Source organism: Peromyscus eremicus, chromosome 10 (genome assembly GCF_949786415.1).
Source record: "Peromyscus eremicus chromosome 10, PerEre_H2_v1, whole genome shotgun sequence".
NCBI classification, from domain to species: domain Eukaryota; kingdom Metazoa; phylum Chordata; class Mammalia; order Rodentia; family Cricetidae; genus Peromyscus; species Peromyscus eremicus.
The window spans coordinates 7,300,182-7,314,236 of record NC_081426.1 but is presented as its reverse complement, the minus strand read 5'-3'; the positions used below and the strand labels follow the sequence as shown (position 1 = coordinate 7,314,236).

Here is a 14,055-nt window from a genome sequence, read left to right as displayed (position 1 = left end):
GGGCATAAAAGATGTCATCTCTTCCTTCTTCCTCATTGAGAGGAGGCCTAGCGTGAGAACTCTTGGAAGGTGATGTTAGCAACCTGTTTGGATAATCATAGGTCTGAGAGAGTAGAATTGGCCAAGAAATAAAAAAACAGAGTATTTAAATGAGTGATGCAATTAAGTCACTGGTGTGGTATCAAATAATATAAAAACCAATCAAGTTTTAAAGAAGAAAATTCTAGAGTGTGGTGTTTAGGATTCTTTCTTGCTTCTCCTTTTGCAGAATATATTTCGAGAGAACCACGGGGAATATCATGGACTGGGTGTAGTGGTACAAGTGCTTAATCCTAGCTCTCAGGAGGCAGAGGCAGGCCAATTTCTATGAGTTCAAGGGTAGCTTTGTCTGCATAGCAAGTTCCAGGCCAGCTAGGGCTAGCTACATAGGGAGACTCTGTCTCAAAAACAAAAAAATACAAACAAACAAAACAGAACAGAGATCATCTTGATTTAGTAAAACCTTATCCAGTTGGGGAAAAAAGTGAAGGAGAAAAGGCTCACTCCAGAATAAAAGGCAGCACACCTTGACAATATCAGAAGGTTAATTAGGAATTCTGCATGCAGTGACAAAACTGGCATGTATTGAATCCAGATCAACAACTCAGGACACAGGCTTTATTAGTGCTTGTTCTAGAATGCACTGGCAAATCAGGCTCTCAGAGAGGGGTTGGTACCCAGTGTCAAACTGAAGGTCAAGTGTAGGACGAGTGTTTCTCTGGTCCTGCCAGGCCCCTGCAGTCCCATGGCCCACTTATAAATAATCACTCAGAAGCTTAATGTTATTTATAACTGCTCGGCCATTAGCTCAGGCTTATTACTGACTAGCTCTTGCACTTAAATTAACCCATAATTCTTATATATCTTTAGTCACGTGGCTTGGTACTTTTTCTCAGTTCTGCCTTGTCGTCTTGCTTCCTCTGTGTCTGCCTGGTGACTCCTGACTCAGCCCTTCCCCTTCCCAGAATTCTCCTCCTCTGCTTGTCCCGCCTATACTTCCTGCCTGGCTACTGGCCAATCAGTGTTCTATTTATCAACCAGTCAGAGCAACACATATTCGCAGCGTACAGAACGACATCTCACAGCAGTCAAGGGCTAGAAGTAGTGGGTCACAGAGGATCTTTAAGGACTGTATTTGCTTTTTAGTTAAAGAAGCTTCCAGACTAGACCACCTTCCAGGAGAAGGCAAGACCTGAGGGCTGTAGAGCTGAAGGCCCTGCTACGGCTCACAGTGGTTTGTCATCTGTTCTCGTATGGAAGAGACGAGGAGAGAGAGAGTGGTGCTTCCCGAGGTTCTCCTTGGGGACCGTCAGCTGGATGTGCGTGGTTAAGAGGAAGACACACAAATACAGTTTAGAGAACAGTGCGCATCTCTGTAGTCTGTGGAGAGGGCTGGGAGTTTTGTTTAATATTATTTGAAGAGGGGCTTGTTGGGGGTCGTCATATCTAGGATCTCATACATATAGACCAGGCTAGTGCTCGACCACTGACCACACCCTCATCCTTTTACTCCTGAAAGAAGTTGGGTTCCTGAAGCTTTGATGAAGTGTTGGCCATGATGCTCAGGGCTTACTGTTTCCGTGCATGATTGCTCGATGATGAGCAGACAGCCGTGTGGCTGACTGTATTACGTGCCTTCTGATTGGCTGCAGAAGCAAACAGTGTGCTTGTGGTAGAGAGATCTTTGAGATTTCTTGAGGAAACCCAAACTTGATTTAATGATCTTGAGTTTGAGCGGATCTCACTGAGGAGCACCTTGTCAAAAGTTAGTATCCAGGGAATACAGAAATGCAAAGTGACCGATGTAGAACATTAAATCAGAATCATTCCCAATTTGCTGCTTTTTAGTGAGACCTGAAAATGAAGTCATTATTTCTTTTATTCAGTCACAAGGAAACTTCCCAACCTTACAATAAATCAACCATCTCTGAGGCTCCCACATGGAACAGGTCTAAAGAGAACTTCCTGAAGGGAAAGTTTGAAAAGCCTACCCAAGGAGCAGGAGGCATTTGGAAACTGTTTCAGAAAAGGCGATACCACGCCAGGGAGTCTGGGAAGAGGAGAGTGTAGCCCTTCCTTGTGTCCATGCGGCAGGCCACCCCAGCACAGTACCCCACTGACAGTACCCCAATGCACAGTACCCCAATGCACAGTACCCCAATGCACAGTACCCCACTGCCCAGTCCTTCCCTGCTCAGTCCACCTCTCACAACCCACCCCTGGCCAGTCCACCCCTCACAGTCCACCCCTGCACAGTCCACCCCTCACAGTCCACCCCTCACAGTCCACTCCTGCACAGTCCACCCCTCACAGTCAACCCCTGCACAGTCCACCCCTCACAGTCCACCCCTCACAGTCCACTCCTGCACAGTCCACCCCTCACAGTCAACCCCTCACAGTCCACCCCTGCACAGTCCACCCCTCACAGTCCACCCCTGCACAATCCACCCCTCACAGTCCACCCCTGCAGTTGCAGGGGAGCAGTGAGAACTCTTGTCTGCCTGACTTAGTGTGGTTGGAATGTTATCTCATGTGGGTTTCCTACTTGATGACCAGCCTGAACCAATTAGGTCAATGATGGGTAGATGAAGGGTGGATTAGAACCTTAAACTCATATGGAAGGACCCTTTAGGAATTTCCCTGATTTTGACTTTCTTTATCCTAAATGAGGAGGGTCATGGAAGGGATGACAGTCTCATGGTCCATGAGGTCCTGCTAAGTAAGGACCATCAAAGCTTCCGGTTTGAATTGTGTTAGACTTGACTAGTTACCTGAAGGGCCTACTTATTGTAGACATCCCTCCATCCCATGCAACTCTGGTCTGGTAACTCTGAGGTTTGCCCCAAGAATCTGCGTTTCCAACAAGCTCCACATGAAGCTGGTGCTGGGTGCTAGGTCTGACTTAGAGCCATTCACTAAGAGTGCCTACAAAGAAGTGAAGCAGCCATCACTTCCCAGCCAGCTAAGGAGCCCGCTTTTCCCTGGGGAGAGAAGAGGAGGCTGGGAAGAGGGGTCCTCAGCCTGCGCAGCTCTTCCCTCTCCACAGAGGAAGGCAGAACGGCTCCTCCAGTTGATGCTCAGAGCATTAATTGTGATACTTTACTTTGCCTAAGCTGTGATGAAATAATTGAAGGCATCATAGCAAGAAGTTAAACCCTAGGGAGGCTATTAACAATTTAGCATTTCCAGTTCATGTGGGAATGTCGATTCTCCTTGCTAAGGAGAACATTAAAGGGTGGTTTTAGTGGAAGAAGCGGCAGGAATCAGTTGAGTTCATAATCAGCCCTGCTTGACCCTCTTTCTGGAGCGGACATTCAAGCTGCCCGCCCCCCCCCCCGCCGCCCCCCCCCCCCCCCCCCCCCCCCCCCGTCTCTGTCACCATGACAGTGTGCTGTTTTCTAAAATAAACGACTGGCTGGGGCAGCACTGTCTCCTCAGCCGGTTTGTCTGCAGAGGAAGCAGAGGGTGTGATAGTGGCGCTAAGGTCTACACACTCTTGCTGCAGAGTGGGTACTGTGTTCCAGTTCAGGACACCAGGTCAGTGCCCTCGGGTCTTCTGGAAGCCTCGCCACATGGCTAGGCTGGCCCGCTCCAGTCCAGTTTGGTAAGTCTGCCCAGTGAGTTAGTAGAGTGAGAACTTCCTTTTCTTTTTGAAAACTAGGGGCGTGTGTGTGTGTGTGTGTGTGTGTGTGTGTGTGTGTGTGTAATTTTTTTTGGTAGGGAGGTGGTGCACACATGCCATGGCACATATATGGAGATCTGAGGATGACTTATAGGAGTCAGTTCTTGGACTGAACAGACTCAGGTTGCGGGCTTCGTAGCAAGTGCATTGACTCACTGAGCCATCTCGCTGGCCTGAGAGAACCTCCTTTATTGGTACTTCCTAGCCAGTGAAGACCACAGCAGAGCCAGCAGAGTCGGGGGAAGACATATTCCAGGCAAGAACACAGACGGGGGTCTAACTCAGATTTTCACTTTGTTACTGATTACCCATATAAGGCAAGTCCCTTACTTTCAGAAAATACAGATGTGGTGACCACTGAGGTTTCATACAACTCAAAAAACAAAACTCCAAACAAACTACGATGCTGGATACTCAGACACACTGGTTGCAGAGACCTCACCTTGCCCTGTGGTCCTGCTGTTGTGAGCCTAGCTTGTTTCCTGCTAACGGGTTGGCAGACTTCTAGCAATGCATGTGAATGGTTCAGCTGCAGTTTGACTGACAGCTCTCCGTTCCTTGCTGGGGTACACCAGGGCCTCTTTCCAAAGTGGCAGGGAATTTGAAGTTAGGCTCTCCCTGTGCAGGGGTTGAAGGACCCTGTTGCTTTTGTGTTGGGGGTCACAGAAATACCTCTGTTGTGTGGTTTTCTGAGAAAAGAATTTCACGCTCTGCAACAGAAAAGCTTGCTGAGGCAGGAACAGGTGTGAGAGTGCCTTCTCAGATTTCTCCTTGAAAACTTCAAGAACTAAGCCGAGCGTTGATTTTTACCCTTGCTCCCAACTTAGCACCACCAACAAAAGGTGCACACATTGGTTTCTCTTGCCCAGTGTCCCACAGTTGCAGGCTCCTGTCTGTGGTGTTATTTTGGCTTTGATCAGGGAGGAGACGGTGTCATCAGGGATGATCTAAGGCAGTGGTTCTCAACCTTCCTAATGTGCAACTCTTTAACACGGTTCTCAGATTGTGGTGACCCCAACCATAAAGTTATTTTTGTTGCTACTTCACAACTGTAATTTCACTACTGTTATGAATTGTAATGTGAATATCTGATAAATGCAGGATGTCTGACATGTGACCCCTGTGGAAGGGTCGTTTGACCCCTAAAGGGTATCAACCCACAGGTTGAGAACCACTGGTCTAAGGCTTGGTATGCTTCCGTGACAGCCCAGTAACAGCAGATTTCTCCTGCACGCCATTGTTTTTGGTTTTTCGAGACAGGGTTTTCAGTGTAGCTTTGCGCCTTTCCTGGAACTCGCTCTGTAGACCAGGCTGGCCTCAAACTCACAGAGATCCGCCTGCCTCTGCCTCCCGAGTGCTGGGATTAAAGGCGTGCACCACCACAGCCCGGCTTTAAAACATTGTTATTATATTTTAATTTATTTTGTGTAGCCCTGCATAGGGTGGGTGGTGTATGCACTGGCGCAGAGGTCAGAGGACAGCTATAGCAATCAGTTCTCTTCTCCTGCCATGAGATTCCAGGCATTGAACTCCACTGTCAGGCTTGGGAACTAGTGCCTTTACCTCTGCGCCATCTTACCTTCCGACCCACAATTTACTCTTTTTTTTTCTTTTTTAGTTTTTTGAGACAGAGTTTCTCTGTGTAGTTTTGGTGCCTTTCCTGGAACTCGCTTTGTAGAGCAGGCTGGCCTCGAACTCACAGAGATCCGCCTGGCTCTGCCTCTCCAGTGCTGAGATTAAAGGTGTGTGCCACCACCGCCCAACTCCTGCACGCCATTGTTACCCATTAGGTTTCTCATAAAAGGGAACCTGGTCCTAACTGTCCTGACCCACACTTGGCAGTGTGTCTATAAAGCGATGGAAGGGATTTCTTAATTTTTTTTCACTTGTCACTCACTGCTTTTCACCTAAGTTTTTATGTGACCTTCAGTATGCACAAGTATAAAATACATATACAGATCAAACATTTACTTAAAATAAATTATAAGGAAACTTATTTTTAAGCAATTATTTGGTATGCATATAATCTTAACACTTATTAAAGACTAAGGAAAATTTGCATACTAATGAGATGGATGAGTGTATTTATTTTTACATAAATAATTAAATCTTGCCTTAATATTGATACTGCAGGATGGAGAACATCTTCAGTGTTTTTCAGAGTTCATTGATATTTTGATTTTATAGTCACTAATGTTGAGAACTCACTTCTCATAAATTTGTAGTTCAAAGTGGTAGAATGTCTAGGGCTAGTTCAGAAACAGTTGGAAATTCTGTCCTAATTCCAAGCCAAATTAGGTTGATTTTTTTCCTCCCTCTAAAATTCAAAAGTTAGCAATTGAACCAATATTTAAAATAAAACATTCTGTCTACCACAATCCAATCCAAAGATGGTCTAGTTTGCTTGCATGCTTAAGAAAGGCAGTAGGGAAGGATTAGGTCTTTGTTTGCTGTAGCTAAACCTTTATGTTTCCGTGAGAGCAGTCAATTCTGCATGTTCAGTAAAAATTCTGCAGCTCACAATGTCCAGTGGTCTAGAGGGTTGCTTGGTCTGAATGGCATGCACAGTGTGATGTGCACACGTTACATTTTGGAACCAAGGCTGTAACGACATGCAGCATGTGGGAAAGCCTGGCTAGAAACCCATTTGATTTTTGAAATTAATTTTTGGTCATTGTGTGTTCAGAAACCTTTAACTTGCAAAATTTTTAGTGACCTCTGCATTTAATTACATGACCCACAGTGTATGGAAACTGTGCCCTGGAATACACTGGCAGTACTTTTAAGTACTGCTACTATCAAGCATGCCGTGTTTACTCACTATCAAACTCAGTTTTTCTGAACTCCAACCCTGGAACACGTAAACTTCATCTCTCACTCCAAGGTCATCATCTCTAAGGGTGGTTAGCTGGAGTGTATTTGGAAAAGCTGGGCATTGAGGACCAAATCCACAGCGTCCCCAGGTTGTACAAACCAAGCTTCCTTTCCTACAAACATCACAGTGCTAAAGTGCTTATATGGCTCCTGGGTTTCCAGCGGCGGTGAGAAGCCGCTCAGCTGGTGTGCAGTGGAATGGGGCCTCAGTCCGGCTGCTGCTCTTGGGGACTGTGGGGATTTTTTGTTGTTGTTTGCCTCGTCAATTAGTGGCATTATCCTTCACCCTGAAGGGGTATGGGGGAGTTGGCCAAAGTTGTTTAGATGCTGAAAGTCTAATCTTCATTCCCCCATTACTTTGTGCTGTGAGAAGACATGCCTTCCTGGGTTACCCATTGACAGGATTCCAGAGTGTGGCCCACCCAGGACTGAGATACCTACAGTTGGAGGAAGCTGAGCAGTGATATTCCCTGAAAGAAATTAGCCTACTGTTTGCATGGCTTTGTCTGTGGTCCATGTATTCGTGTAAACCAGTCTTGCAGATAAACCCCATTTTTGTGGCCCACCCATGTTATTGCCAATTTTCTCCTTGCTATTTCTATATCTCTTGCAATAATCAAATAACAACAACAAATAAGCAAAGGAACCTAAGAACCAGCCCCTGCTCCAGACTTCAAACCAACCCCTTCGTTGTTGTCCAAGGAAGACCAAAATTAAAAACAAAACAAAAGCTGTGGGGGACGGCTCTGGGCTGTTGTTTGTTTCGGGCCTGGGCCTGGTGACTATCTGCAAGGCTGTTGTAATGATGTTAATCTATGATAATGGAAGTGAAATGTGATATCCTGTGGTTTATGATGCACATTGTTTATGGCTGTAGTGTTTGATTCTGGGTTTCTTTCACAGATAAACTTCTGCACTGGAGGGGCCTGTCCTCCCCTCGATCTGCACACGGAGCTCTAATCCCCACGCCAGGGATGAGTGCAGAATATGCCCCGCAGGGTATTTGTAAGTTGAACATTATCTCTTCTACAAATGTACATGTGTAGAGATGGTAGTTCTGGGAAACTGTCCTTAACTTTTTAAGTTCGGGAGAGAGTTTCTTTCAGCATAGACAGGTACCCACATATTGTTGTTCGTTACTCACTCGGCACCAGCTCTCCTATGGCTCACAGTCCCAGAGTGAGTTTCCCTCCTCTTTGCTTTTCCCACGGGAGACCTGGAGCTGACAGCAGCTCGCCTTTCCTGGCTCCGCAGCCGGTAGCTGGTACACCCCTGTGTCCACAGTCCATCTTACTGCTGGACATTCACTTCTCTGGCCTTGTAGATGCTTGGAATCATTTGGCATACATCGTTAGCAAGGCCAGTACCACAGGCAGTTTACAGTTACTCTGGAGATACTGTGATGCATGTTATTTATACATTCACACGTATAGCTGAACATGGTGTATTTATAGATAGATACACATGGTTATTATATATGTATATATATGCATGCAGATACACAACACATATAATTTCTGTTTTTCTCCTTATTTTAGAGAAAAATGCCCAGAAATGTAGGTAAAGTGTACAAGGCCGCTGCTGCCTTCCCACACTCACGCCTGTGCCGCTGACTTCTATAGTGGGCGCCTCTTTATGAAAGTCAGATTTAGTCATTTATAAAAATGTTTTCTGAAAGATGTTTTAGAAAGCAGCTCAGTTTTCTTCTCTGTGTAGAAGTATGGGGTATGAATCACGTATGGCCAAAATATTTGAAAGAAGAATTGATTCCACCCCAAACACACACAAAAAAAGCAGGTTCAAGAAAAAAAGAAGTATGGCGTCTAACGTTTGTTTTCAAGCAAACAAAAAAGTAACTTGGCTGTGGGAAGAAAAAAGGACAGGAGAAAGCGTAACAAAACATAAGATGCAAAAGCCAAGGCTATCGATGAGACTTCTTTTCATGAGAGGGTCACTAGCCTTACCCATCTTGTGGATGGTGCCGCAGGGCAGGACATGCCCCCTGAGAACAGATTCAAAGCCAGTTCTTTATCTGTATTCCCTCCTAGGTAATCCCAGGTAACAGAACTATTGTAGGATTTCACGAGGGCTGGGTGGTACGGAGTAAAAGCACCTCTCTTCTCCCCCACCCCAGCTGGGCCGAGCCTGGGTTAGGCCACATATTGCAGAGTTTAGGGGTTGGCTTCACAGATTTCAGTCCCTGCATGCCAGCAGGGTGGAGAGCACTCTTTCTTTTGCTAGGGGTGCCTGGGGCCTGCACTTAGCTGTGAAGTGGGAAGGGAGGCTGAATCGGGTGGTGGAGGGTGGAGTTGAGAGGTCAAAGGCTGCTGGCCAAGGGCAGTTTGGGCCCCTATCCTGAGCTTGGTGTTCTTGAGGCCTGAGAGGTTGAGCTGACATGGAAGTCCCTCCTACCCTCTCCGCGCCGCTCACAGTGCACACTTACCAATACAGGAGTAGTCAGAAGATGGTATGTGCCAATGGGTTCCAGAGAGCTCTATGACAAAGCTAGTGCCTATCCTCTTCAGCTGCGTGGACCAACCGTCCTGGCTCTCAGAGCCTTGTGGCCTCCTTGGCTGTGAAATTGTTAGCAGTGGCTTAAAAAGTCCCCACCTGCCTCTGTTGCCAAAGCCTGGGTTGAAGCTGCCATGGACCTTCCTTTCCAAGCCGTGCTGGGAGCGTAATGTGATTAGTTTTACTTACACACACACACACACACACACACACACACACACACACACACACACACACACACCACACGATGGTAATGAAAACCTGCACACTGGACCTGATAGTTTACACTGGCCGTATATACTTCTGCTACTTTAGACTCAACCATTCTTTAAAGGTCCTGTTTTTAATGCTCGTTTTACATGTAGGAATCCCAAGGCCCAGGGAAATTTCATGTTGGACGCCAAGTCACAAGCTAGGAAATGACACTCAAGGTTCCTATCACAGACCTCCTTGCTCTTTCAAATTGTGAGGCCCCAGTCACATGACTTTTCACGTTTGTGACACATTTAGAAATGGAAACCATTCTTATAAAATGAAATAAAATAAAATAAAAGTCAGTAAGTAGGTGGGCCGACAGCTGGCTTTAACCCTTTCAGTGCCTTGAGTTCTTGTGCTGTTGAAGGGCAGGGCTCAGTTTATTGCTTTAAATCAAAACAATCCTGGTAAATGCCCAATGAGGCTCTCAGAGTGAGAAGTTGATTTTCATCATAGTAAATGAAGAATATTATTATATTTTACACATCAATAAATCAATGTAGCCCTAATTTTGCTATGCAGGAAATCAATTCTGGTCTTTCTAAACCATCAAAGATGTTATGAACAAAGTAATTTCACAAATTACGGCGAGTAACACATTTATTGATGACTGCAGTTTAGGAATTTAGACTCTGTGAGCACTGTAATATAATGTGGTGCACCAGCATGAGCCGAGTGAAATACAGATTATATGGTGAAATTGTAATGCATCGTTTGCTATTAGTGGACTGGTAATAATTACCAGTTTCAGAGCGGCTCTTTCCGTGTAATCTTTAGTCTCAGTCGTAACAGCCCTTCTCATTGACATTATGATTACACTAGCTGCCCCTCATGATCGAGAATATCCAGTTGATGGGAATGCAAAATGCAGGAGGGAAAACTGTGTTGTGCACTCGTTATAAGATCAAAACCGTTTCCTCAGACCTGATGTGTGAGAGGAAGACAGCCCCGGAGTGGTAACGTTCTGAGACACCGTCACAGAGCTCCCTCTGAAAACAAATGGTTGTAGGAAGCAAAAGAAAAGGGACCTTCCTTACGCCTCCCGGGGAGCTGGTGGATGAGACTCTTGGTGTGGCTTAGTATGCACAGGATTTGGCTTTTATCAGGGGCCCTATCATAGCACATTGAAACCGGCGTTGCTAATTATGGGTCCATTCCCAGGCTTTAAGAGATTATAAGGGTCAAATATGATGTTAAGGCATTTGGAGTGACGAAAGTGTTAAGGATTTGCTTCAGCTGACAAAGCTCCTTAGTTACCCAATTCTGATTGTCAGGCTGAATATATGATAATGACCCCGAGTCCCAGGGAGGCGAAGGAGAAAGCCATGGAGGGTCACAGTGGTTGGAATCAGACCCCCCCTTGTCTATTTAGGACCCAAGTCATTGTTCAACAACAACAAAAATTTATGAAAATACTCTCAATGAAGCTTTTTATTTCCCTTTGAAGAAAAGAGGCAAACAAAAATAGGCAGATAATGTGATTCTAATGTCAGCGTTTTCTTTCAAAATCTCTCTGCCTTTCTTCCTCCTTTTACATTAGACAAATGTTTGAAACCTAATTTTGGTATCTTACCATCTAATCTTGTTAAAGAGATTTCCCCAGGAGTGGGCTATATTGAGGGAGATTATAAATGCATTGTAAAGTAAATTACAAGGGCAGGGCAGGAGTCCATTATTTAGACAAGTGCTTGAGCGAGGCTGGCTTGTTTTGGCATAGGAGTGTTTGGGGCTCCTCAGAAGACCTTGGCAGCTTTTCTCTCTGACTTGCTAAATGGAGGAATCATATAATTGATGAATTCCTCATGCCCACTTCTTAGCTCCCTGGTGAATTTTGTCCCATCGACAGAGTCACTGACAAATGCTAGCCGTGGGTTTAAGGGCCTCTTCTCATTTAGGGGGAAAGTGTATTTCTCAGTTATATTTTAATCCCCGGGCCGTCAGCTCTTCTCACCCTTGTCCCGAGGCCACTGTCTTCCCTGCCCTGGTGAGACTGCAGTCGTCTGGTTAACTCTGTTAGTTACTCCATATTCTCCATGTATGTGTACACATCTACAAACATATGGGAATATGTATTAAGTTTAGCTGTAAGAAAAGAACGAACGATTTTTGTGAAGTCAGGCGGGCCCCCTCTTTGCCACAGTGGCATTTACCACTCTTGGGCTTTTTTCAGGAAGAGAGAAATAATGTGACTTAAGCAGGGCCCCTCTCCAGACAGCTTGGCTACTGGCCAAAGAGTTGACTAGCTGAACTGTGTCTTTCTGTTTCTTTCTCAACTGGAGCCGAGTCTCAGCCGAGGGCGCAGGATGTTGTATAATTTGGTTCACGTTGTTAGCCTCTCAAAATAATGAGGAGGAGGCTAGGGTAGCCTTGCTCAGCCTGGCGCCTGCCACGGCGCTGGCTGCCTTCAGTGCCCCCACAACCAGCGTGCTGGGTCTGCTGAGGCTGGCACCAGCCACTCCTGACTGCTCCGCATGCTCTTGTTGCACTGGGGCAAACTCCTAAGGATTCGGTACAGCTTTCCAGTTCAATCAGAATTAAATTTTTCTTTTGAGATTTTAATCACAACGTCCCCTTGACATTAGACATGGGAGTCCTTACAGGATGTTGTGGAATTTAGACGCAGGCTGGGATAAGACAATGTTGCTACTCTGTCTTCTTCCAAAGCCTTTTCTGGAGTCCCTTGTCATTTTAACAATACCAACAATGGACATGTTTCCTGCTAAGCGGCGTAGGACCAGAGAACCATATTGATTTGACCTTCCCTTTTTGATATCTCTATGCAGTGATTGCCTGTGAGAAAGTTGAGTTCACCTGCAGCCCACAGGAGAATGGACTAGGACCACAGGAGTTAGAGCAAAAGTTGCCATGTGAAGTCTCCTGGCTCTGGCCTTGTCCTTGTCCCAGTACTCCATTTAACCAATGAGACATTGACACAGAGATGAAATGACCTGCCCACACCACAGCAAATGGGAGGGGGGAGTTGAGAAGACATTTGCTGAGGCCCCTACGATGTAGCGCTCCTTTATCAGAGTCTAAATTGGGTGGGACTCTATGCAGTGGGGCTTGAACATGGAATTCTTAGAATGGAGTTGAATGTTGAGAGGACCGATTTGACAGAGATTTGCTGGGCACCAGACATGGAAGACTCATGTAGGGGTGGATGGGTGAAGGCTGAGGCTTCAGGGGTGGGGCCAGGAGAGGCTGGATGTTGGAACATGAATAAGCAGTTGCTGATGGCTGCCTCGGTGATTAAACATTGATGTTGGTGTTGTATTATTTTGCAGGTAAAGATGAGCCCAGCAGCTACACATGTACAACTTGCAAACAGCCATTCACCAGTGCATGGTTTCTCTTGCAACACGCACAGAACACTCATGGATTAAGGATCTACTTAGAAAGCGAACATGGAAGTCCCCTGACCCCGCGGGTTGGTATCCCTTCGGGACTAGGTGCAGAATGTCCTTCCCAGCCACCTCTCCATGGGATTCATATTGCAGACAATAACCCCTTTAACCTGCTAAGAATACCAGGATCAGTATCGAGAGAGGCTTCCGGCCTGACAGAAGGGCGCTTTCCACCCACTCCCCCCCTGTTTAGCCCACCACCGAGACATCACTTGGACCCCCACCGCATAGAGCGCCTGGGGGCGGAAGAGATGGCCCTGGCCACCCATCACCCGAGTGCCTTTGACAGGGTGCTGCGGTTGAATCCAATGGCTATGGAGCCTCCCGCCATGGATTTCTCTAGGAGACTTAGAGAGCTGGCAGGGAACACGTCTAGCCCACCGCTGTCCCCAGGCCGGCCCAGCCCTATGCAAAGGTTACTGCAACCATTCCAGCCAGGTAGCAAGCCACCCTTCCTGGCGACGCCCCCCCTCCCTCCTCTGCAATCCGCCCCTCCTCCCTCCCAGCCCCCGGTCAAGTCCAAGTCATGTGAGTTCTGCGGCAAGACGTTCAAATTTCAGAGCAACCTGGTGGTGCACCGGCGCAGCCACACTGGTGAGAAGCCCTACAAGTGCAACCTGTGCGACCACGCGTGCACACAGGCCAGCAAGCTCAAGCGCCACATGAAGACACACATGCACAAGTCGTCCCCCATGACGGTCAAGTCCGACGATGGCCTTTCCACCGCCAGCTCCCCGGAACCTGGCACCAGCGACCTGGTGGGCAGCGCCAGCAGTGCGCTCAAGTCAGTGGTGGCCAAGTTCAAGAGCGAGAACGACCCCAACCTGATCCCAGAGAACGGGGATGAAGAGGAAGAGGAGGACGAGGAGGAAGAGGAGGAAGAGGAGGAAGAGGAGGAGGAGGAGCTGACGGAGAGCGAGAGGGTGGACTACGGCTTTGGGCTGAGCCTGGAGGCTGCGCGCCACCATGAGAACAGCTCTCGGGGCGCGGTGGTGGGCGTGGGCGACGAGGGTCGCGCCCTGCCCGACGTCATGCAGGGCATGGTGCTCAGCTCCATGCAGCACTTCAGCGAGGCCTTCCACCAGGTCCTGGGAGAGAAGCATAAGCGTGGCCACCTGGCCGAGGCCGAGGGCCACAGGGACACTTGCGATGAAGATTCGGTGGCCGGCGAGTCTGACCGCATAGACGATGGCACTGTTAACGGCCGCGGCTGCTCCCCCGGCGAATCGGCTTCGGGGGGTCTGTCCAAAAAGCTGCTGCTGGGTAGCCCCAGCTCGCTGAGCCCCTTCT

General features: G+C 47.3%; 1 protein-coding gene and 1 long non-coding RNA gene across 12 annotated transcripts in view; one reads left to right on the top strand and one right to left on the bottom strand.

Moving 5' to 3' along the window:
• Positions 1-14,055, top strand: part of Bcl11a (BCL11 transcription factor A) — a 96,603-nt gene that overhangs the window by 73,812 nt on the left and 8,736 nt on the right. For 7 of the 11 annotated variants that reach the window (XM_059275269.1, XM_059275265.1, XM_059275263.1 and 4 more), the window contains exons 3-4: positions 7,499-7,600; positions 12,646-14,055. The exon at positions 12,646-14,055 is cut by the window's right edge. In XM_059275269.1, coding sequence (XP_059131252.1) covers positions 7,499-7,600; positions 12,646-14,055 — 1,512 coding nt within the window. Of the gene's footprint in view, positions 1-3,410; positions 3,644-7,498; positions 7,601-12,645 lie in introns of those variants that run through there. The other 4 variants (XM_059275270.1, XM_059275267.1, XM_059275266.1 and 1 more) reach the window with 2 other exon arrangements.
• On the bottom strand, positions 1,427-3,104 carry LOC131920818 (uncharacterized). The gene is made up of 2 exons (XR_009381776.1): positions 2,811-3,104; positions 1,427-1,893 (listed from the first exon to the last, which is right to left on the bottom strand). It is a non-coding gene; the product is annotated as an uncharacterized LOC131920818 (long non-coding RNA).